Raw genomic sequence first — 23,388 nt, forward strand, 5'->3', positions numbered from 1 at the left:
GTCAAGTGGAGGTCCATCTCCCTTGAGTTGTTGTTATTTGTCCTTCCTTTGGAAGAGGATCAATGACATCACAGGTGATGTCTTCACTTGCACGTTAATTGGATTTAAGTGAGGTGGAGTTGCACAAAGTCAACAGCCTTACTCTCTCTTCCAGAGTCATTAAAGTCCAGGGGCAGGACAAAAGTAAGGATGACTGGCAATGGCCCGAGATGCAGTGGATGACCTTGACATCTTTGACGTCTGACAAGCTCTAAGTGCTCCACAGCACCTGCTTTAGCTGCCTTCATGGTTGTTGGAACAAATTTCTCATCCACCCATTCCCCTGGGGGAAGTCATCATTTGCTTGGAGTAGACATCTGCCTAACTCACCAACAAGTTTGAGGCCTGTCGGTCATCCTCAACCTGATTTAGACTTTTAGTGTCTACCTGTCATCTCCCTTGGGTAACATTGGAGTGAAGGGAGAAGGATCTGAAGATGGCCTAGCAAACATTAACTTTTACACTATAGTCCATATTATTTCCATATGAGCTTTGGGCAATGAATCCTTCCTCATCCCACTCAGATCCAGCATGTCTCAGTCCTAGATGAGGAATGGTGTAGCTTATGTATCTTCGTGATGAGGTCCAATACTGAGGACCTCTTGGTTTTACAACACCCCACAGAATCAGCTAGACTCTAATACATTCAAAGAGTCAAATTCTCTCCTCCACTTGCCAACACAGGTAACTGCCATTGGCATGGAAGGTAGAGGGTAAAAGAAAGGGGGGGGGAGGAGGGATAGATAGTGCACCAATACAAGCCATGCAGTATGGCCATTGAGTCTTTGTGTTTCCAGGAAGTCAGGATCTGACCTGGCCCTATACAACTGGAAATTACTTCCTCCTGGAAATATTAATAAGGTATAAAGCCACACTGTTAGGAAAATGGCATCCTGCCTCTTGACATAGTATTTGAAATCACTAGATTGTTCCAGGGTTAGATGGGCTAATAGAATGCATCTTCTCTTATATCAATTAAAAACTTTAGGTGTGGATTGTGAAGACTTTGGGTTTCTCCTCTGGTGAGGGTGTGGGCAGTTCTATGTTGTCCACAAGGACACTTTTGTCTTCCAGCTTGATGATTGTGGGCTCAGGGGTGGGAGGTGGGACTGGGTTTTTGTGGGTATGGGGAAGGTTTGCCCAGGTAATGTCAAGGTCCTCAAAAGCATGGAGCAAGAACACCCCCAGGATAATCGTAATGAAACCCGAGATTGTGCCCAGGATGTCCGCAACTGACATGCTGTTCCACTCCTTGAAGAGGATGACAGAGGAGGTGATGACCACACTAGTAAAGGTCACATAATAGATGGGGAACACTAAAGAGGTGTTGAAGATATCCAGAGCCCTGTTGAGGAAGTTGACTTGTATGGGGATTGAAGTTGCCAAGATCAGCCCGACACAATATGTGAGAGGGTGCCGGAGAACTGGCTGTCCCTGGAAGAAGCCCTTGATGGCAATGCCCATGCCTTTGACAGCACAGACGGAGAAGGCCCCTATCACGGAACAGATGATGATATAAATGAGGATGTTCTTCTGCCCATAGCGTGGGGCAATGATGAAGATGAGGATAAGAGAGCTCACCACTAGGATCACAGCAAACACGATGAAGCCTGCCAGAGGAAAGAGAAACAGCTTGGATCTCAACATCAGATCTTGGAAAAACACACAAAGTGGATGCTTTTAAACCAGGCTTGCAAGTGGACTGGGGGACGGGTGGGGAGGACTGGCCAATGAAGCCTCAGTCCTATGTTTGCTGAGCCTGGTTTCCACTCTGCTGCTGGTGCTACCTCTTCATTCCCACCCAGCCCTCACCTCCTTATCACTGGAATGTGGCCAGGAAGAGAAAGGAGAGCGACCTCATTTTGCCTGGTTATTTTTTTTTAATGTAAACCCAGTTCTGGCTCAGCAGCCAATCAACAGTCTGTTTCTTCACCATGTGGTCAGTGGACCAGATAATAGGCACAGCATAACCTCTGCATGCAAGGGGCTCCATTATGAAGGCCCAAAAGTAGGCCTCTCAAACAAACACATGATCCCAGGACTGAACCCTCATTGGCCAATCCTTCCCCCAACCCCCGCTCACACACAAATACAGATATATACTAACAAGTACCCACCCAGCAATTAGTACACCAAATAACAAAACAAAATCAGCGCAGCCATTTCCTACGTGCCCCAGCATTTCCCAGTTTTAAGGCACTTCTGGTTACCCTCAGAGGCAGCTAGGTTGCACAGTGGATGGAGCACCGGGCCTAGAATCAGAAAGTCAAATCCAGCCTCGGAATCTCTAGCTGTGTGTCCCTGGGCAAGTCACTTAATCTTGCCTCAGTTTCCTCATCTGTAAAATGAGCTGGAGAAGGAAATGGCAAACCATTCTAGTAGCTCTGTCAAATGTCAAAACCCATAGAGGGTTATGAAGAGTCGGATATGACTGGATGACTGGATGACCGGATGATAATGGTTGTTTATCCTCACCCGTGTCCTTCAGCTTTGAAGCCATTTCATTCATCGACTTGATATTCTCTTCTTCGGGAGCATGAATGACCGTCACCAAACTGCCTGCTGTGGAGATCATGCAGCCCAGCTTCCCCAACAGGTTCAGCCGCTCTCCCAGAAAATAAGATGATAACACGGCACTGCACAGAGAGACAGAGACAAAGGTGTCGGAGTGCAGCTTAGGGAATCTGATGCCTGCGGGGAGGGCTTGAGACATGGGAAACATTAGGAGTAGGGCTAGTCTTCCAAAAGGAAAACTTTCAAACCATTGATCTGCTTTAGAAATCAGAACTTGTCTGAGAAGAGTAATCACAGATGCTGGTGATTAGAAAAGTGTGCTGGTTAGATCTCTCTGACCAACCACCGTCACTCCCACTCACGAAGGTCGGCTTGTAAACATTGACTGAGCTCACTATTTATGTCAGCTATTTAAGCTGGTCAAGTTTAAAATTTACTTGCCAGACTGCATTAGGAGTAAAGGATTTGGGGCTGGAAACTAATCCAGGAGTTCTTAATCTGGGAGTCCCTGGATAGATTTCATGAGGGTCCATGAACTTAGAAGAAAAAAAGCTTATGTCTTTATTTTCACTAACTTCTGACTGAAATTGATCATTTCCTTCAATTATTTATAAACAGTGTTCTGGGAAGGGATCCATAGGCTTCACCAGACTGCCAAAGGGATCCATGACACAAATGAGTGTGATTTAGTCCAATACCTTAATTTTACAAGGGAAGAAACAAAGGCCCAGAGATGTAAATGATCTGTTCAGTGTCGTTCAGTCATGTCCTATGACTCCCAAACCAAAGTTCTTTCTGCTATTATCTATTGCAGAGTGTGGAACAGCACCTTTTCTGGGGAAACTGAGGCTAAGGTACATTCTTAACATGTAAAGTATGTTCAGCCTCATTTGGTGGCTCTGGAAGAGCCTCATCCAAATGCACAAGCAAACAAACCAGCAAGGTATTTATTAATGACCTTATAAGCACACTCAGCGCTCCCAGTGGAGTGACGACCGTTGCAGGAGCAAATATGTAGGCCCCAAAGTTGGCAGCTTCACCTAGACCCACTGGGAAATAAGAAGAGGGGAGGGGGGAGAAAAAGGGGGAGTAAAACATGAATGAAGTTGCTGAGATCTAAAACTTTTCCTCTTATCCCAGCTGCTTTCCCAAGATTCTCTGTGTATATCTTGTATGTACATAGTTATTGATATATTGTCTATCTCCCTCATCAGAATGTGATCTCTTAAGGCCGGGAGCTGTATTTTTTTGTCTTTGTAACCGTAACACTTAGCATAGTGCCCAGCACATTGCAACACTTAAATACATGCTTGTTGACTGACTCAAATGCAGATTGCATCTCACAGCAAAAGTTCATAGGCAAGAATAGGAAGAAGTCTGACTGAGGACTCGTGTACTCACGAGACATCACCTGGCATGTGCTTAATAAATGCTGGTTGACTTGATTTGACTTTTCTTGACTACCTGTGTGAAGGATCAGAGTTTAGGAGACAGAAAGAGTGGGTTAGAAGCAGGGAAGACAAAAGAGATATGTATCATCTGGAAGTTTAGGCTAATTTAACTCAATCCTATGAAGAGAGAAAGATAAGCCTACTAATGGCATAGTAAAATCTTGAGAGATTCCAGTTTTGCTCTTTTACTATCAGTAGTGTTGTGTGGCAAAATGGCCTTTGGAAGGACTGCAGGGGGATTGGACTAGATGACCTCTAAAAGTCTCTTCTAACTCTAGTATTTTGTCTCTGTGTTTTAAAGTTCCTTCAAGTTTTAATGTTTCGTATTCTAATTTCCCTTCTAGATCAAACATTCAACCATGAGTAGCTCTCCAAATACTGGCATAGTAATTTGTTTTGGGGTCAAACATGATTCAGGAAATCTGAACTCATCAAAGTTTTGTTGGCAAGAAATTTATCTAGGGCAAATGATAACCAAAAACAGATGCAAAATGATTCCCCTAAAATTCCAGTTTGCTGAGTCTAGATGTAACAGTATGGAAACTGGCCCCACCATTCTCCCCCTCAGCTCCTTTCCATGATTAGTAACATAAATGCCCCTACTTACTGGTGAGAAATCCAGCCCACCACATTTTATCCTTGAGGTAGCCGAAACCTCCATCCACTAGGAAAGGAAAGAAAAGTAAGGTTAAAGGAGTAATAAAGCACCCAATAGAAAAGATGGAACACATAAGGTTTCCAGAATTGATTCATCAAAAGGAGGCCCAACTAAGTCAACATAAAAATCATTTTTGCTATAAAGGGACTTCTACCCCAATCATTATAATTGAGATATTAAAGGTCTCTGAAACAAAACTGTAAAAACTGGACTTAATCCAAGAAATTTGCCCTGCCTTGAAAAATCCTATGACTCTGGGCTGGGAATGTCATCCTTGCCCCACCAAAGCCTTCATTTGGGATAACTTCTCTCCCAGGGAAAATGGGCATTTTGCTAGTGGCATAGGGATCAATTTGTTTTTGGGTATTTTCTGGAGAGGAGAAAAATGAAATAGTGGCAAGCTATCTGTTCCACCAATCCAAGGTGTTATGGATGTCACATTTGGATAAGACAAGAAGATTTGACCCTGGAAGCTATGCTGAAGGTCTGGCTGTTGGTTTACTTTGTCAGTTTTGTTCAATTGACAGAACTGGCTCATTAGTAAGACTCGAGGCCCAATTCTCAAGATGTCTACACAACTGGTTGGGGTGAATGTTATCAGTGATTCAATGTTCCAGCTCCCATCCTTTCCCAGTAAGCAGTGGTCCTACCAGCTCGAGTGGCACCCTTGTCCACCAGCCGAATGAGGCCCTTCTTCTTAAGGATGACACTGCTGCCAATGAGAAAGCTGGAGAAGATGGCCAGGCCCACTCCAATGAAGAAGCCATAGTTCTTCTTGACCCTCTCTTGCCAACTGCTCAAGGTGATGTTGTTTGAACTGACAGGTTCGAAGTCACTGACAATCTGGCACAGGACTTGCTGGGAGGAGCAATACAGGGTGATCAGGGAACCTACATAGATATTGAGAGAGAGAGAGAATTACTTTGAAATTGCCTACCTGTCTATGGTTTTTTTTTTTAAGGCAATTGGGGTTAAGTGACTTGCCCAGGGTCACACAGCTAGTAAGTGTCAAGTGTTTGGTCTGAGACTGGATTTGAAATCAGGTCCTCCTGACTTCAGGGCTGGTGCTCTATCCACTGTGCCACCTAGCTGTCCTCTGTCTATGGTCTTTAAGAATATTGGGATTAAATCCATCAGTATCAGATCTCAAACTGCACTATGAAGCAATAATCATTTGATGCTGGTTAAAAAAAAGGTAGATCAGCAGAACAGATTAGCCACACAACTTACAGAAACAAACACAGTAAGATCACTAAGTCTGATAAATCCAAAGATCTCAGTTATTGTAGGTAAGGACTCATTATTTGACCAAAGCTTAGAAAACTGGAAAACGGTCTCACAGAAATTAGGAATAAACCAACACTTCACACTATACATATACCAAGATATCTTATTTAAGTAAATGAGTCCATCATCAGCAAATTAGAGAAGTAAGGAAGCAATTACCTTTCAGATCTATGAGTAAGGTAGGTGTTCATAATCAAACCAGTGATGGAGAAGATCACAGGGAATAAAATAAACCATTTTGATTACATATAATTAAAAAGGTTTTGTACCAGCAAATCTAATGCAGTTAAAATGAGAAGGGAAACAAGTAACTGGTATATAAAAATCTCTGCAGCAAGTTTCTCTGATGAAGGTCTCTCATTCAAGCTATATACATAATTGATTCAAATGTATAAGATCTCTCAGTATCCATTTCCCAATGGATAAATGGTGAAAGGAAATAAACAGGTACTTTTCAAAGTAAGAGAAGCAAGTTATCAATAGCCATATGAAAAATGTTCCAGAATCACTAATATTAGAGAAATGCAAATTAAAGCAAAACTAAAGTTCTGCCTCATAGCCATCATATTGGCAAAGATGACCAACGAGAAAAATGACAAACACTGAAGGTACTGCATGAAAGCAAGCACAGAATAGGCCTGTCACACTACAAAGCAATTTGGAAATGTGTCAGTCAGTGAGTCAAGAAACATTTCTTAAGTGCCTACTATGTACCAGACACTGAGCTAAACACTGGGGATAAACATCAAGGCAAAAGGCGGTCCCTGCTCTTGAGAATCTGACAATCCAATGAGGGAGACAACAGAAGACAACTGTACAAACAAGATATATGTACAGGAAAAGTTGCAAATAAGGCACTAGAATTAAGAAGGATTGGAAAAAGGTAGGATTCCTATAGAAGATAGGATTTTAACTGGGATTTGATGGAAACCAGGGAAATCGGGAGGCAGAGATTAAGGAGAGAGTTCCAGACATGTGGGGCAACTTATGAAAATTTCTGGAGTCAGGAGTTGGAACATCATGTACAAGAAACAACAAGGAGGTCGGTGGCAGCGGATTCCAGTCTGGGGAAGTATGGCGTAAGAAGACTGGAAAGGTAGGAAGGAACAAAGTTATGATGAGTTTTAAAAGTCAAATGGAGGATTTTATATTTGATCCTGGAAGTAACAGGGAGCCACTGGAGTTTATTGAGTATGTGTGTACTCAATAAATCAGGGTGCCAATGTCAGAGGAGCTCATCAGAAGAACTCTGACAGTGAAGTGGAGGATGGATTGAAGTGGGGAGAGACTTGTGGCTGCAGACCAATAAATTATGCAGCATAGACCCTTTGACCCAACTATACTACTACTGATTTGCCTATGCCCCAAAGAGATCAAATAGAGAAGAAAAGGGCATATATGAATGACAGTATTTATAACAGTTCATTTCATAGTAGGCTCAAACTAGAAACTAAAGGGATACCCATTGATTGGGCTATGGTTAAACAAATTATGGTAATTGAATGTAATGGAATATTATTGTGTTATAAATGATGAAATGGACAGTTTGGGAGAAATCTGAGAAGCTTTCAGTTGGTATAAAGTGAGCAGAACTAGGAGAAAATGTATAAAATGGTAACAATTTTATGGGCAGTTGGTTGGCACAGTGGATAGAGCACTGGGCTTGGAATCAAGAAGAGCTATACTCATGGGTTCAAATCTGGCATCATACACTGACTAGCTGTGTGACCCTGGGCAAATCATTTAATCCTGTTTGCCTCAGTTCATCATCTGCAAAATGAGCTGGAGAAGGAAACAGCAAACCACTCTAGCCAAGAAAACCCCAGATAGTATCACAGAGCTAGACATGACTGAAATGACTCAATAACAACAACCACCTTACAGAGAAAAACAACATTGAAAAACTTTAGAACTCTAATTGACACAATGAAAAACCACAAGCCCAAAAGAATGTAGATGAAATTTACCACTCATCTTCTGAAAGAGAGGTGGCAAACTTAAAATTCAGAACTTTTAATCCCAAAAATGCATTTTTGGAAACGGCTAATGTGAGAATTTGTATTGAAGGATTTTTTTTCTTTTTCAATTTGTTCAATGATGGGAGTGGGAGAGGCAGATTAATAAATAATACTGCTACTTGAAGAATAAAAATAATAAGCTATTAAAAAGAATACTGGGATTGGTATGGTCAGTCATTCATCAGCCTTCTGACAAATGGCTGATTTTCAAAAATGGGGGAAAAAAGAGATTTCAAAACTTTCAAACCAGGGGTCTTAATGATGATCTTCCAAGTTCAGCATATATTATTAAAAGGACTTTTGGGGAAGCCTTAGAAAGGGAGATTATGATCACTAAGAGCCAGCATGGGTTCACTAAGGAAAATAGTGGTGGGAAGATTGGATTGTCCTCCATGAGCACTACCTCAAAGGAATAGGATATATTTTCTCATCTTTGACTCTACTTCATGCCTACAGTTCTCTGTTTATACCTCTTATTGGGCAGTTATCACATGATGCCTTGTATTAATTATAGTTAGAAGCAGGATTTAGTGGAAAGAGCACTGGACTGATAATAATGAGACCTGAATTCTAGTGCTGGCTTTATCCTTAATTCACTTAAGTAATTGACTTCTGTTTCCTAAGTCTCAGTTTCCTCTTCTGTCAAATGAGAAGGCTGGGTTCAAAAATTTCCTAGGACTCTTCCACCTCTAAAATGTTATTATTCTCATAAACTTTGAAAATGAATTATGTTCTGGGAAGATGGCAGAGTAGCTCAGAAAACTTTCAGCTTTCCAAATTTCCTTCTAAAAATAGACAGAACATTGCCTCAGAGTGAAAGTAGAGTAGCAGAAATAAACAGGAATCAGGGTGGGCAGTTGTTGTCCTAAGACAACTTGAGAAGACCCCAGAAAGACTCCACCTCCAGGGGGGAGGTTTGGCCTGAGTGAAGTATGAACACCTCCAGGCCAACTCCAATGAATCACACAAAGTCAAAGCTCCCACATCCAAAGCCTCCAAGAAAAATATGAATTGGTGTCAGGGCATGGAAGAACTCAAAAGAGATTTTGAAAATCAAGTAAGGGAAGTAGAGGAAAAAATTGGGAAGAGAAAAGAGAGTGATGCAAGAAAATAATGAAAAATGAGTCAACAGCTTGCTAAAGGAGACCCAAAAAATACTGAAGAAAATAACACCTTAAAAAATAAACTAACTCAAATGACAAAAGAGGTCCAAAAAGCTAATGAGGAGAAGAATTCCTTAAAAAGCAGAATTGGCCAAATGGAAAAGGAGGTACAAAAGTTTACTGAAGAAAGTCAACCAATTGGAAATAGAGAGTTGGAAACTTAAAGAAGAAAATTAATTCCTTGAAAACTAGAATTGGGCAAGGCAAGCTAATGGCATTATAAGACACCAAGAAATAATAAAACAAAACCACAAGAAGGAAAAAAATAGAAGAGAGTGTGAAACATTTCAACAGAAAAAACAACTGAGCTGGAGAATAGATCAAGGAGAGAATATAAGAATTGTAGGACTACATGAAATTATAGGACTAATGAAAGCTATGATCAAAAAAAAAGAATCTTGATACAATATTGCAAGAAATTATTAAGGAAAATTTTCCTGAAGTTTTAGAAGAAGAAGGTAAGATAGAAATAGAAAAAATCCACTGATCACCACCTGAAAGAGATCCCAGAAGGAAAACTTACAGGAATATCACAGTCAAGTTCCAGAACCCCCAGGTTAAGGAGAAAATATTGCAAGCAACAAGAAAAAAAAAACAATTTAAATATCAAGGAGCTACAATCAGGTTTACACAAGACCTAGTAGCTTCTATGTTGAAGGACAATAGGTATTAGAACACTATATTTCGTAGAGCAAAAGAGCTGGGGTTACAATATTACCAAGGGTAACAACCTAGTGAAATTAAGTATAATCCTGAATGGATAAAAAAGAATATTTAATGGTGAAAGACTTTCAGGAATTTGTGACAAAAAGAGCAGAACTTAATGGAAAATTTGACATGTAAGATCCAGAAGAAATATAAGGTAAACACTAAAGAGCAATCATAAGGGACTCAATACCAATAAGGCATGAAAGGAAGAATTGATACAGAAGAAATAAGTGGAGGGGGGAGGGCTGCTAGTGCTGGAACCTTACTGTCATCAGAAATGTGTCAAAGAAGGAACAACATACGCATTTAGAAGGGTAAAAGAGAATAAATGTCTTCTAAATTTAGAAAGAAAAAAGAGGGCTAGCGATAGGATAAGGGAGGGACTTTTAGAAGGGTATATAGATTAAGAATTTGAAGGGGGGAGAAACTCTTAGAGGTAGATTAAGGTGGAAAGTGGGGGAGAGGATAAGGGAAGGACTCTTGCAGGGCTGGGTAGATTAAGGAATAGGAGGGCAAGGTAGCAGGTAGGGATAGGGTAAAAATAGGAAGGAGGGAAAAACACAAATAAATATAGCTTAGAATGCAGATGGGATAAATTTACCCATAAAACAGATAGCAGAATGGATTAAAAATCTGAATTCAACAATATGTTGCTTTCAGGAAACAGAATAAAAATGAGAGATATGGAGATAAATAATAGAGGTCAGAAGTATAATTTATTATGTAAAAAAATCAAGGGTAATATGATCTCAAAGTTAAAACTAAAGTAGATTTAATAACTATACTATGTGTCACCAATGTTATTAAAAATGGTTAACACCATTCAAAATAACTAGACAGTATAAAATATCTGAAAGTATACCTGCCAAAACAGACACAGGAACTGCATGAACATAAACATAAAACACTTACTATACAAATAAAGTCAGATTTAAATGATTGGATTAATATTTATTGTTCATGGGAAAGTAAAGCCAATATAATAAAAAAATGACAGTTTTACCTTACTAAGCTATTTATTCAATGCCATCCCAATTAAATTACTAAAAATTATTTTAATATGTTAGACAAAAGAATAACAAGATTCATTTAGAGGAACAAAGGTCAAGAATTTCAAAGAAACTAAGGGGGAAAATGTAAAAGAAGGGGATTCAGCAGTACCAGACTTGAAACTATGTTATAAGGCAAGAGCACTGTTAAATGCAAAATGGATAATTTAAATTATTTTAAATTAAAATTTTCTTGTATAACTAAAACCAATGTAGGCCAAGAATAGAAAGAAAACAGAAAATTGGGGGGAAAACTTTTATAGACTATCTTTCAAAAAGGGTATGATTATGTTGGAATACTGCTGTGGTATAAGAAATGATGAGCTGGTTGATTTAGAAAAGCATGGAAAGACTTGAATCTATGAAGAAAGATACTATTCACTTCTAGAAAAAGAAATGACAAATAGAAATATGCACATTACCACCTTACATATATGTGCATATATGTATACATGTGTTTATATTTATAGATATATATGTATATAGATGTGTGTCTCTCTCCACATTTAATTGTAGCATTCTCTGGGAGGGCAGGGGTGGAGAGAAGGGAGGAAAGAAAATAAGGTAAAAAGTACACAGCTGAAAACAAAAGAAAACCTAGAAAGAAGCAAAAAAAAAAAAAAGCTGGGTAGCTTTGAAAACAATGTGTAGTACTTATTACATAGGTTTTCTTGAAATGGAAATTTATTGTTTTATATTGAATCCTCTCTTATGTTCAGCTGTGTATATGGAATTTTTTTCTTTTCTTTTTTTCTATTTAAGTTTAAAATGAATTTTTAAAATACACACAAAAAAGAAAAAGAAAATGAATTGTGTTCTCAATGTTCCAATGCTAAGCACAACATCTCTAGAAAACTATGATTACTGAAAAGGGAAGAAAGGTTCTAAGTCCCAAGACTTTACTTTGGTCAGATTGATGCACATGTGCAAAGTATAGGAGGTAAACAAGGTTAATTAGCTACCTTAATGCAAGGAGGTAAGTTCCATGTTATGGAGGACACTGACATTTGGTGGGATGTGACTCATGACTGGAATATCACTGTGGAGGGTCATATCTTATTGCAAAATAACAGAGTAGGTAAAAGAGGCAGTGAAGTAGCATTATATATGAGAAATATATTTGTGTGAGGAAATACATGGACTGGAGGGAGAAAGCATGTTGGAAATCAGCTCTATGACAATCAATGAATGGAAGAAGAGAATGGTGGGAGTCTGCTATAGCTTAGCTAGTCAGGAGGAAATGGATGATATATTTGAATAATAAATCACAAACTTCACATGCAGGTATGATGTGGCAGCAATTGGGGGCAGGGTGAGGAGAAAGACTTCTACTATCTGCTGGAATTCTGGAGTCATCACTTTGCTAAAAGCAGAGCATGTCATAAATTCTTGACTTCTCTTAATAATGTCAGTTGATAAGTACTTAGTAAGCACCTGTATGTACCAGATTCTGTGTTAAGTGCTGAGGATATAAAGAAAGGCAAAACACAGGCCCTGCCCTCAAGGAGCTCGTAGTCTAATGGAGGAGACAACATGAAAACAACTATGTACAAATCAGCCACGTACGGGGATAAATTCGAGATAATAACTGGAAAGAAGGCACTAGCATTAATGTGGATCAGGAAAGGCTTCTCAGAGAAGATAGGATTTTAACTGGAGCTGGAAAGAGTCTAGGAAGTAGAGGAGAGAGAGAGTGTTCCAGCCATGGAGAATAGCTAGTGAAAATGTCCCAGATCGGGAACTAGAGTGTCATGGACAAGGAACAGCAAAGAGGCCAGGGTCATTGGATCCCAGAGTATGCTGGAGGTGGTGGTAGTGGTGGTGGTGGTTGTGACATTATCAGATAATAATTTAATTCTTTAAAAGGAAACAATAGGGAAAACTACTTTTGGGGACCTGATTCTGGCCAATAAGACCAGATCAAGTGTTTAGAGTGGATTTGATCAATAAGGAAGAGCGTTGCTAAAGTAGAAATAAATGAAGAGGCACCTAGCAGAGTGTGGAACACTAGACATAGAGTCAAGAGGTAGGTTTGAATCCTATCTCAGATGCTTACTAGCAGTTTCCTCACCCTTATAATGAGGAGGTTAGACTAGATGGCCTTGAAGTCCCCCTCCAGAAATATATCTATGCGCCCATGACCCTTAGTAGTTTGTGACAGATAAAGAGGGAAGAGCAGGGTAGCACCTGGATTGGAGGTGGGGGAGGGGAGTTGCTGATGTGAAAGGATCACTAGTATCCTGTGGCCCAAAATCCTACAGGGGAAGTTGGCACAAGAGGGCTAGTGTGTTCTTAATAATGACATTATGATGTTAAAAACACAAATGATTCTAAGAAAAAAAAAAAAAGAAACTGTCTAAAGTGACCAATGCGGATACATAGGGAATTCACAAATGAACTAATAAGAGACATATACATGAAATGCAAAAGCAAATAACCAAAGGGAAATAAAGAAAGGCAATGGTCCTGTGAGAAAAGTATTGGGAATATTGAAGCTCAGAAGGTATTAAAGCCAATGATGAATTCTAGGAATAAAAAAGTTAAAAAAAAAAAAGCTGTACTAGAGGCATAAGGAAGATCCAGGAGGGGATATGATTATCACTCAGGATGGATGAATGAATGATAATAGAGGAGGTATAATGAACCAACTATATTTTGTTACTGTTTCTTTGATGTAAGAAAGCAAATCTGGGATTAAGTAAACTAGAAAAATTGTTATTGTTCAGTTGTTTAACAGTCTTGTCTAACTCTTCATGACTCCATTTGGTATTTTCTTGGCAAAGATGCTGGGAGTGGTTTGCCATTTCCTTCTCCAGATCATTTTACAGATGAGGAAACTGAGGCAAACAGGGTGAAGTGACTTGCCCAGAGTCACACAGCTAGGAAGTGTCAGAGGCCAGATTTGAACTCAGGAAGATGAGTCTTCCTGACTCCAAGTCCTACACTCTATCCACTACACCATCTAGCTGCCCATGTATGGTTGTTGTCTTCTCAAAGAAGACCAAAATGATCTATGTTAGAGTTAAGTTTCAGTGTGTCTAACTGTGGCTGATCAGACCAATATGAGGTCAGAATGTTCTACCACAGGTCGGGCACAAATAGTCCATGTGAACATTGGGGTGGATGTTCTAAATTTGCACATCTCACTTTTCTTCTGAGCTATTTCAATTCTACTTTGCTCATAGCACCTTCTCTGATGAGGGCACGCCATACTAAGTGGTCCTGTGCCAATGTCTCCCATTTTACGCAATCAATCCCAAAGTCCTTAAGAGAGACCTTGTAAGTGTCTTTGTATTGCTTCTTCTGACCACCATGTGAATGCTTGCCCCATGTGAGCTCTCCAAAAAATAGTCTTTTTAGCAATAGACTACCAAGGTAAGTGAACTTATCCACAGCATTCAAAACTTCTCCATTTGCTTTAACTGATGGTTCCACGTATGAATGGTGTGGTGGTGACTGATGGAGCACCTGTTTTTCTTGATGTTAATTGTTAGGCCAAAATTAGCACAAGAGGCAAAGAATTGATCCACACTTTGTTGCATCTCAGTTTCAGAGGTTGCATTGAGTGCACAATCATCTGCAAACAGAAAATCACGCACCAATATTCTCTCCACTTTGGTCTTGGCTTGTAGCCTTTTCAAGTTGAAGAATTTATTATCAGTGTGGTAGCTGACCTTGATGCCGTGTTCATCCTTATTGAAGGTGTTTGACAACATAGTTGAAAACGTCATGCTAAAAAGTATGGGAGCAAGCACACAACCTTGTTTCAATCCATTGGTGACTGGGAAAGCACAAGAGCATTGTTCATTATCTAGAACCTAGGCAAGCATACCATCATGAAATTGATGTACAATGCTGATGAACTTCTACGGACGACCAAATTTTGACCTAATTTTCCATAAGCCGTCATGACCAACAGTATCAAAGGCCTTGGTCAGATCTACAAATGTTGTATACAGACCTCTCTTCTGCTCCTGGCATTTCTCCTAGCAGGATTGCTCTGAGGATTAAATGAGATGATATTTGTGAAGTGCTTAGCACAGCACCTGGTATATGGTAGGTGAGTTTCCAATGAGGCCAAACAAAAAAGCCAGAGAAGCTTTTTCCCATAAAAAAAGTACTGGTTTGGGATCCAAGGTTGAATTTATGCCCGTGAAGTTGTGATAATGAGGTTTTTTTTTTTAACAGCAGGTCAAAGTCTACTCTGAGATAGAAAAAAAACAGCAATAAATAAAATGGGAGCTTGGGGAACAGGACAAGTAGATGGGGTAAAGAGACAACATTTGCTATAAGACTTCAATAAACCCTTTTCATAAAACTGTGTTTAGAGTTGGAGAAAGGGAAAGGAACTGGAGTAATGCCATAGTATAGCAGTATGGTCATCTTTGTAAGGGGAAGGAAAAGAAATAAACATTTTTATAGCACCTACTATATTCCAGGCACTATGCTAAGCACTTTATAAATATTATCTCATTTAATCCTCACAACAACCCTGCCAGGTAAGTGCTATTATTATCCTGATTTTATGGATGAGAAAACTGAGGTAAATAGAGGTCAAATGACTTGCACAGAGTCACACTATCAGAGATGACATTGGAACTCAGATCTTCTTGATTCAGGACCCAACACTCTACCCACTGTTTCACCAGCTGCCTCTATAAACAGTTTCCTCTTAGCCTTAGATTTCATTCTACTACCATGTCCCAAAAGTATGGTTTGACAAATAGAAGGCTAATTTTAGAATCAGGATGATCAGGGTTCAAATCCTGCCTGTGATTCATACTGGCCATGTGACACTGGGCAAGTAATTTAAAGTCTCAGAGCCCAACACAACTTTCTAAGACTATAAGTTGTAGAATAGTTCATGATCTTGATTGGTAGAGGGATTTTCCTTGCCAGGAATCCCCTGCAAAGGTGAAATCTCAGGTCTGGATAATCAAGTCTCCCACTTAGCTAATTTGCAGATAGCCAGCTCCCATCCTAAATAATTGGATGTCCTTACAGAGTTAAAAGTTTCCCAGGCCTTGATTTTAACCTGCAGATTTGGAGGAAACTTCACAAGCCACACATTCCAACCTCTCATCCTGGCTAGAAACTTCTTTTCTAGGGCATAGGATAGGTGCTGGTTGATGGGTTCAGATAGGGAAATGAGGATGGATATTCTCAAGGAACTGGAAGACAAGGACGAGAGTTAGGAAACAGGAATGGAAGAGGAAGGAAGATGGATATTGGGACATTGACACAAAGCATTGGGGCTAACATGTTGAATAACAGCAATAGAGATGAGAATGGAGGTAGAAAGATAAGTACTGATGGAACAGATATGAAATAAGTTGAATGTGGTTGACAAGGATAGGAAAAAAGAGACAAATATAGAAGTTGAGGAGAGGGATAAATGGAGAAATGAGAAGGAATATAGAAGAGAGAGATAAAGGTAGAGGATGAGGATGAATGTTAAGGGATGGATGGCAGTGAAGATGAATTATGGAGGACAGGTACATATGAGGATGAGGAAAGCTATGAGGGATAGGGACACAGTAGAATGATGATGGATATTAGGGAGCATGTACGGAATGATGCGGGTAGATTGAAGGATGTATACAGACAGGGGAATAAGGATGAATGACAGGGAACAAACATATAAGGAGAATGGACATTGGGGCACAGGAACAGACAGGGAGATATAAATGGATGTTAATAATAACAATAATAACTAACATTCACATTATACTTCAAGGTTTGCAAAGCACTTTACACATTATTTCATTTGATTCCCACAATAACCTTGTGGGGTAATGTTACTATTATACACATTTACAGATGAGGAAACTGAGGCTGAGAAAGGTTAAGTGACTTCACCAGGATCAACAGATAGTAAGTAAATGAAGAAAGATTCGAACTCAGGTCTTTCTAACTCTCAAGTCCAACGCTTTAGAGGGATGATGATAGATGTTTCGATATAGGATCATATAAGGAGATGAGATGAGAATGGATGTCAGAGGACATGGATGGATAGGAATGAATGTGAATTTTTATGGAATAGGAAGGAAAAAGATAAGAGGATGAGGCCAGGTGGGTTAAACAGGATAAATAGGAGGGATAAATAGGATGGATGCCAGACAATAATTCAAGGACAAACTGATAGGAAGAAAGGAGAACAAGGATGGGTGGATATGAAGACATGCAATCAATGTGTTCAGCTTGGCACAGCTGAGGCTGATGGGTGATGGTTGATGGGAGATGAATATTTGGGTTGATACAAGAAAGAACTTTCTAACAATTGGAACTGTACAAGCATGACTTGGGCTGCCTTGGGAGGTAGTGGGTTCCCTGTCACTGGAGGTGTTCAAGCTGAAGCTGGATTACCACTTGTTGGGAATGCTAAAGAGGGAATTCCTGCACCAAATGAGAAGTAGAATTAGATGATCTCTGAGTTCCCTTTTAATTCTGAGATGGTAGGATTCTCAAGGCCAAGCTAGGTCGTCCTGGATCTCAATCCATTTTGACTGAATTAAATTGAAGGCATTCTGGGTAACATAGACCTTCCTCAAACCGGTGTCCCACAATATACCAGGTTCCAGAAGGTGAACTCTTTGGTGATTGGCATAGTCCCTTCCCACACTTTCCTATTCCCTCTAAAAAATGCTAAGACTGATTCTGACTCTAGGGACATTAAATCTGGATCAAGCTCTTAGAATCACAAGAGGGGGAAGCTAGTTGGCACAGTGAATAGAGCACCAGCCCTGAAGTCAGGAGTACCTGAGTTCAAATCCAGCCTCAGACCAAACACTTCACACTTACTAGCTGTGTGACCCCGGGCAAGTCACTTAACCCCAATTGCCTAAAAAAAAATTACAAGAAAACTCTAGGAATTCCAGGCCAAATCCCATACCAAACTACATCTCCAGGCCAATCTTTTTAAAGCCTCAAACTCTAACATCAGCCAAGAGCCAGAAGATTGCTTTGTAGGAATCCCTTGAGGTGGGGAATGGGAACAGTAGCTCCATTGCTTTCCTCCACATGAAATTTAGCTGCTATTTTGGTGGCAAGGTAGACATTTGTCAAATCATAGTCACAATTTCTGAGTTGAAATGGACTTAAGACCCTAGAACATCAGTGTGGGGAAGAACAGTAGAGCTCATCTAGTCAAATTACCATTTTGCAGCTAAGAAAGGCCAAGAGAGGTTGTGATTAAAAGCAAAAAGACCTGGGTTGGAATGTTTGCCATTTACAAGCTCTTTGGTCTTGGGAAAGTCATTGAATCATCTGAGCCTCCATTTCTTCATCTATAAAATGAGGTAATGACACTCCCATTACCTACCTTGCAGGATTGTGGTGAGGTTGAAATGGAAAGATGTATGTAAAGCACTTTGAAAACCATGAAGTTCTATATAAATTTCAATTGTTGTCATGAATTTTTTGTTGTTGTTCAGTAATGTCTGACCCCATCTGGAATTTTCTTGGCAAAGATACTGGAATGGTTTGCCATTTCCTTCTCTAGCTCACTTTACAGATGAGGAAAGTGAGGCAAATGGGGTTAAGTGACTTGCTTAGGGTCACACAGCTAGGAAGTATCTAAGGCCAGATTTAAACTCAGGAAGACTCCAGGCTTGGCACTCTATCCACTGAGCCACCTAGCAACATAAACTTGACATCAGAAGACCTGAGTATAAGTCTGTTTCTGCCACTTACTTGATATATAACCTTTTAGGTAAATTGTGTCACCTCTCAGCCTGAAGTTCCTCTTGTAGAGATATTATTTATAATATTTATCTCTAAGGGCTTTTGTAAGGTTCAAGCGAACTAATGTGTGAAAGACTTAAAAACCTGAAGTTCAATCAACAAACAAATATAAGCTTTTGTCATTATGCCTAATGGTGGATCTAGTATATGAACACAGGCCTTCTAATGCCTTGTCCAATGCTTTTTCTAAGATATTGCTCTTTTCCTCTTCAGCAAAACCTGAGGTCATCTTGTCCAATCCCTGCCTGAAGCATTTTTTTTTTTGTTCTGAATCTGTGATTTCATTGGTATTAAAAAACTCCTTCCCTGTGAAGAAATTTCCTTCACCAAATTTAATCAACTGCTCTTAGAGTAGTTTGGAGGCACTGAAAGATTAAGTGATTTGTCCAGGGTCACACAACCAGGAAAGTTTCAGGTGGTACTTGCATTCAGGCCTTCCTGAGTCCCAGGTTGGCTTTCTTCCCAAACCCTCTGTGTCAATTCCAGTCTCCATCTTGCATCAAACCAACTTTGAGTTGCTAACTCTCTCCCCATCCTTCAAAGAGATAGAAATCTGGGGAGTTCCCAGGGTAGAGGAAGTGAGCAAGAGCCTAAGGGGGAGAAAGGACTGAGGGAAGCAAGCCCAGAAACTAGGGTGACCAGACCTAGGACTCATAGGCAGCTAATCAAATTACCTCGTGTGTTTCCAGTCTTTCCTCAAGTCTGTCTAGAGTCATATAGCCAAAAAGCTTTTTGTGGAATAGGATCTCCTAGGATTAGGAGGTATCTAGGCCTGACCAGGAATTCTATTCCTTTTAAGAAGCATTGTAAAGGAAAAAAATCCTTGGAGTCTGAATGATCTATTAGAATTGAAGCTCCTCCAGGGTCAGGACTGCTTTTATTTGTTTCTCCAGCACTCAGCAGAGCCTGGCACATTATAAACACTTTTTCACTTATTTAAGATTAATAATTTGACCTGGTTCTCTCACAAGGACAAACGACTTGGGAGAGGGCTGAAGATGAAATAAAATGAAATTCCAAGAAGTTTTCAGTTTCTTCCTCTATAAAGTGAGGGCTTAGACTAGATCAGAAGTGTCAAACATGTGGGCTACATGCTGTCCCCATGAGATTGTAAGCTCCTTGAGGGCAGGGACTATTTTTTGCCTCTTTGTATTCCCACTGCTTAGCACAGTGCCTGGCACAGAGTAGGTGCTTAATTTATTGATTAATTGTCCAAAATACTCCTGGGAAATAACATAACAAAAAATAAAATACAATATAACATAGATAATTTTACATTTTAAAATTCAATTAATATGTGACCCACAGGAATCCTTCTCTATGGATTAGACGTCCTATTTCTATTTGAGTTTGACACCACTGGATTAGATAAGCTCAAAGTCTCTTTCCAGCTCTGAGATTCTGTAATTAGGTAATACTTTTTTCTGCCCCCAATGAAACTAAAGAAGTGTGAAGGCAAGTAGAATAGTACATTCCTATGGAGGAATTAAAGCTGGCTTCTAGATTCTGGGTTAACACAAATGTCCAGATGGTGCAATGGAAAGAGCCGTATTTGGAGTCAGAAGACCTTGGTTCTAAATCCTGACTCTGCCCCTTTTTTACCTGTATGAACTTGGGCAAGTCACTTACTTTCTCTGGGTCTCAGTTTCCTCATTTGTAAAAATGAGGGGATTGGATTACATGATTCCTAAAATCCCTTCTAAACTTTAAATCTAAGTGTATGTGGCTTGAATATTAGCAAAAGTGACACAAAATGGCCACAGCCAGTGTTGGAGGGGTTATGGGACCATACATTGTTGGAACTGTAAAGTAGTACAACCATTTTTGAAAGCTATTTAGAATTATGCAAATAAATTATGCAAAATGGGCACTAAAATGCCCATACCCTTTCTGAAGCAGAGACTCTATTATTGGGCTTATTCCTCAAGGAAGCCATCAATAAGAAAAAAGTCCCCATATACTTCTAAATATTTATAGCAGCATTTTTTTGTGATATGGAAATGGAAATGGAAACAAATTAGATGCCCATCAATTGGGGAAATGGCTAAACAAATTGTGCTATGTGGATATAATGGAATATTACTGTGCTGGAAGAAATGATGTGTGTGATGAATACAGAGAAGCATGGTAAGATCTATATGAACTGATGCAGAGTAAAGTAAGCAGGGTCAAGAAAACAGTATATACCATAACTACAATAGTGGAAATGGAAAGAACAATAGCACATAAAAAAAAGTCCAAAGTAAATGTAACAAAATTATAAAGATCAAGTGTGCCTTGAATAAAAAGATATGAGAAGAAATCTCCAACCTACCCCTTCATGGAGGTGAGAGGTCCACAGGTGTTACACACTATGTAACATGTTTTCAGACTTTTTAATGTATTAATAAGTTGTGCTGACTTTTGTCCCCCCTTTCCAAAAAACCCAACACCCCATCTGTCATATGGGATGGTTCTCAGGGAGGGAAAGGGAGAGGGATACATGGTGATGTAAGGAACAGAAAATAACAACAAAAACTTATTTTAAAAAATCTAAGTGTATGATGAGGGCAAACAGGAATTTGATATAATCCATATACCAGAGGTAGATAAATAGTGTTTTCTTTTCCTTGTGTTTCTCTTGGTGGGAAGTCCCACCACTCCTTTTTTTTTTCTTCCCCTGAGCCTGGCTTTGGGATATAGCGGGGAAAATCCCAGATTTGGAGTCAGAAGACCTGAGTTCAAATTCTAGTTCAGGAAGAAGTTTCCTTATCTGAAAAAAAGGGAAAGGCTGGGGTAGATAAGCTCTAAGGTTGTTCCAAGCTTTAAATTTATCATCCCATGATCCTATGAAGCCATAGACTCCTTTACAATCCTAAGTAAGGCCTGGGGTGAGAATTTGGGAGAACTGATCTTTAAGAGAAAAGACATTTAGAGGGCAACTGCTTTTTCTTGGTGTGTGGAGAGGGTAAGTACAACAGCCAGGGAATTGATCTGGGGTTCAAGAGACCTGGTCTGGGGTTCCAGCTTTGCCAACAACAGCATGGTATTGTGGAAGGAGCACTGGTTCTGGAGTCAGAACAGGGTTCAAATCCTCTCTCTGATGCAACTGGGTGGGATGAATCCTACCTGTCATACCACCAGCAGATTGCTTACCCTCTTATAAGCCTCAGTTTCCTCATCTTGTGAAATGAAGGGTTTGAACTATGCCTGCTAAAGTCAGACCTTGTCATGGACCCCCAACACATTAAACTCTAGGGGCATATCTCATAACCTCCAGGGCCAGATATAAACTCCTCCATTTGGTTTTTAAAGCCCTTTACAATTTGGTCCTTTCCTACCTTTCCAGTCTTCTTATACTTTGCTTCCCTCCATGATGTACATATGACCCTGGGACACTCCTCACAGAGGATGGTCCCTTCTACTCCACGCCTTTCCTTAGCTGTCCTCCATGCCTAGAATGCTTTGCCTCCGCACCTTTGCCTCTTGGTTTCCAACACTTGACTCTTCACACTTCTGTAGGAGGCCTTTCCCAGTACAACCTGCTGCTGCCTTCCTTCTGGGATCATCTCCCATTTACACTGTATACATCTTGTATGTACTGAGTAGTTTGTATGTTGTCTCCCTCATTAGAAAGTGAGCTCCTCGAGGGCACGAATCGTGTTTTGGCCTCTCAGTGCTCCTCCATTTTCCATAAGAAGAGCTTAATGAATGCTTATTGACTGACTGACTGACTGATATTCGAAATCCTAGGATCTGGGAGTCGCGCCCAGGTCACCAGACGCAGCCCAGTTCATTCTTTCCGAGCTACTTACTGGGTGACTTACGCTCGGGATCTGTAAGGCCCCTTTGCCCAGATTCTAAGAAAGCCTGGCTTGGGGAAATGCGAGTGAGGTGGGTGCCCTAAGGTAGAAAGAGCAGCACCTCTTCAAACCCATCCTCTTCCCTCCCTCCCCCCAGGACCCCTAGATCCAGCACCTGGAGCTCTCTGGCCCCTCGCCCCCCTCCCTGGACCAGATCCCAGGCGCACCGTTCTCACAGCTGCTATTGCTTCCCCGCGTCTCCATGGGGCAGCTGTGGCTCAGGCTCCGCGTGCGGGGCCGGGGATGCGGGCGCAGCGACTGCCCGGGCTCTGGTGGCAGTGGAGGCAGCGCGCGGTCCCCGGCAGGCCCGGCTCGCACCTCTGGACCTAGGTTCGGGAGAAGCTGCCAGTGGGTGACTCTTCTTTGGTGAGTGACAGGGTCCGGCACGGGCCCAGGGAGTGGATGGGGAGTGGCGGTGAGGCTGGGCGGGGCGGGAAGGGGACTGGGTCCCGGCTGCGGGGAGGATCCTCTTGGGCTGAGTGAGGAGAGAGGGAGAGGAATCTTCCTAGGGAGGGAGGTTCTGTGGAAATTAACTTCAGAAATCCCGCCCGAGTTCTGCACTTGCTGGCATCGCCAAATGGGACTTTTCATCACTTTGGTATAACTTTGTAAAAACTTATTTTAATATGCAAGCGATCCTTTAGAATCAGGGACTGTACTCAAAAAGTAGTCGAACTGGCAGTGTGACTCACCTTTTCCTCCTCTGGAGTCGGGATCAGCTTAATCACCTATTCGTTCTTTCATCTTTTTTCTGCCTTGCTTCTTTCCTTCTGTGTGGCCACTCTCAGCTCACCCCTTTGAGGCCACTTTCTCTTCTCTTTAGAAGTTCTGCTTTGCCACTGGTGTAATTGGGATGAGGTCGTACAAGTCTACCAATTTAGGTTTTGGGCAGCCGTCCAGTTAATGAAATAAAAGA

The 23,388-nt window shown here is 40.6% G+C and overlaps 2 protein-coding genes across 3 annotated transcripts in view; one reads left to right on the forward strand and one right to left on the reverse strand.

Annotated features, from left to right (window-relative positions):
* ADAM19 (ADAM metallopeptidase domain 19) overlaps positions 1 to 12,583 on the forward strand; it is a 146,108-nt gene extending 133,525 nt beyond the window's left edge. Inside the window, exon 24 of the transcript XR_003567289.1 lies at positions 12,571 to 12,583. The gene's annotated coding sequence lies outside the window, so the exon portion shown is untranslated. The remainder of the gene's footprint in view (positions 1 to 12,570) is intronic.
* On the reverse strand, positions 244 to 22,784 carry NIPAL4 (NIPA like domain containing 4). 2 transcript variants are annotated; one of them, XM_027841893.1, is made up of 6 exons: positions 22,649 to 22,784; positions 5,313 to 5,552; positions 4,612 to 4,668; positions 3,512 to 3,602; positions 2,515 to 2,675; positions 244 to 1,649 (listed from the first exon to the last, which is right to left on the reverse strand). In XM_027841893.1, the coding sequence occupies exons 1-6, from the start codon at positions 22,674 to 22,676 to the stop codon at positions 1,024 to 1,026; spliced, it is 1,203 nt and encodes a 400-aa protein (XP_027697694.1). In that variant the 5' UTR covers positions 22,677 to 22,784; the 3' UTR covers positions 244 to 1,023. The 2 variants fall into 2 exon arrangements, with proteins under 2 accessions (XP_027697694.1, XP_027697693.1); XM_027841892.1 differs by having other exon boundaries at positions 22,640 to 22,784.
* Positions 22,785 to 23,388: the final 604 nt, after the last annotated feature.

This window comes from Vombatus ursinus, unplaced genomic scaffold (genome assembly GCF_900497805.2).
Source record: "Vombatus ursinus unplaced genomic scaffold, bare-nosed wombat genome assembly UNPS02014863.1, whole genome shotgun sequence".
Lineage (NCBI taxonomy): Eukaryota > Metazoa > Chordata > Mammalia > Diprotodontia > Vombatidae > Vombatus > Vombatus ursinus.

Coding starts and splice junctions, on each gene's coding strand:
- NIPAL4 (XM_027841892.1), bottom strand. CDS start 22,676: ATGGAGACGCGGGGAAGCAATAGCAGCTGTGAGAACG. Junction 5,553..22,639: donor CAATAGCAGCTGTGAGAACG/GTGCGCCTGGGA, acceptor ATATCTATGTAG/GTTCCCTGATCACCCTGTAT. Junction 3,603..4,611: donor GTGGGCTGGATTTCTCACCA/GTAAGTAGGGGC, acceptor CTTATTTCCCAG/TGGGTCTAGGTGAAGCTGCC.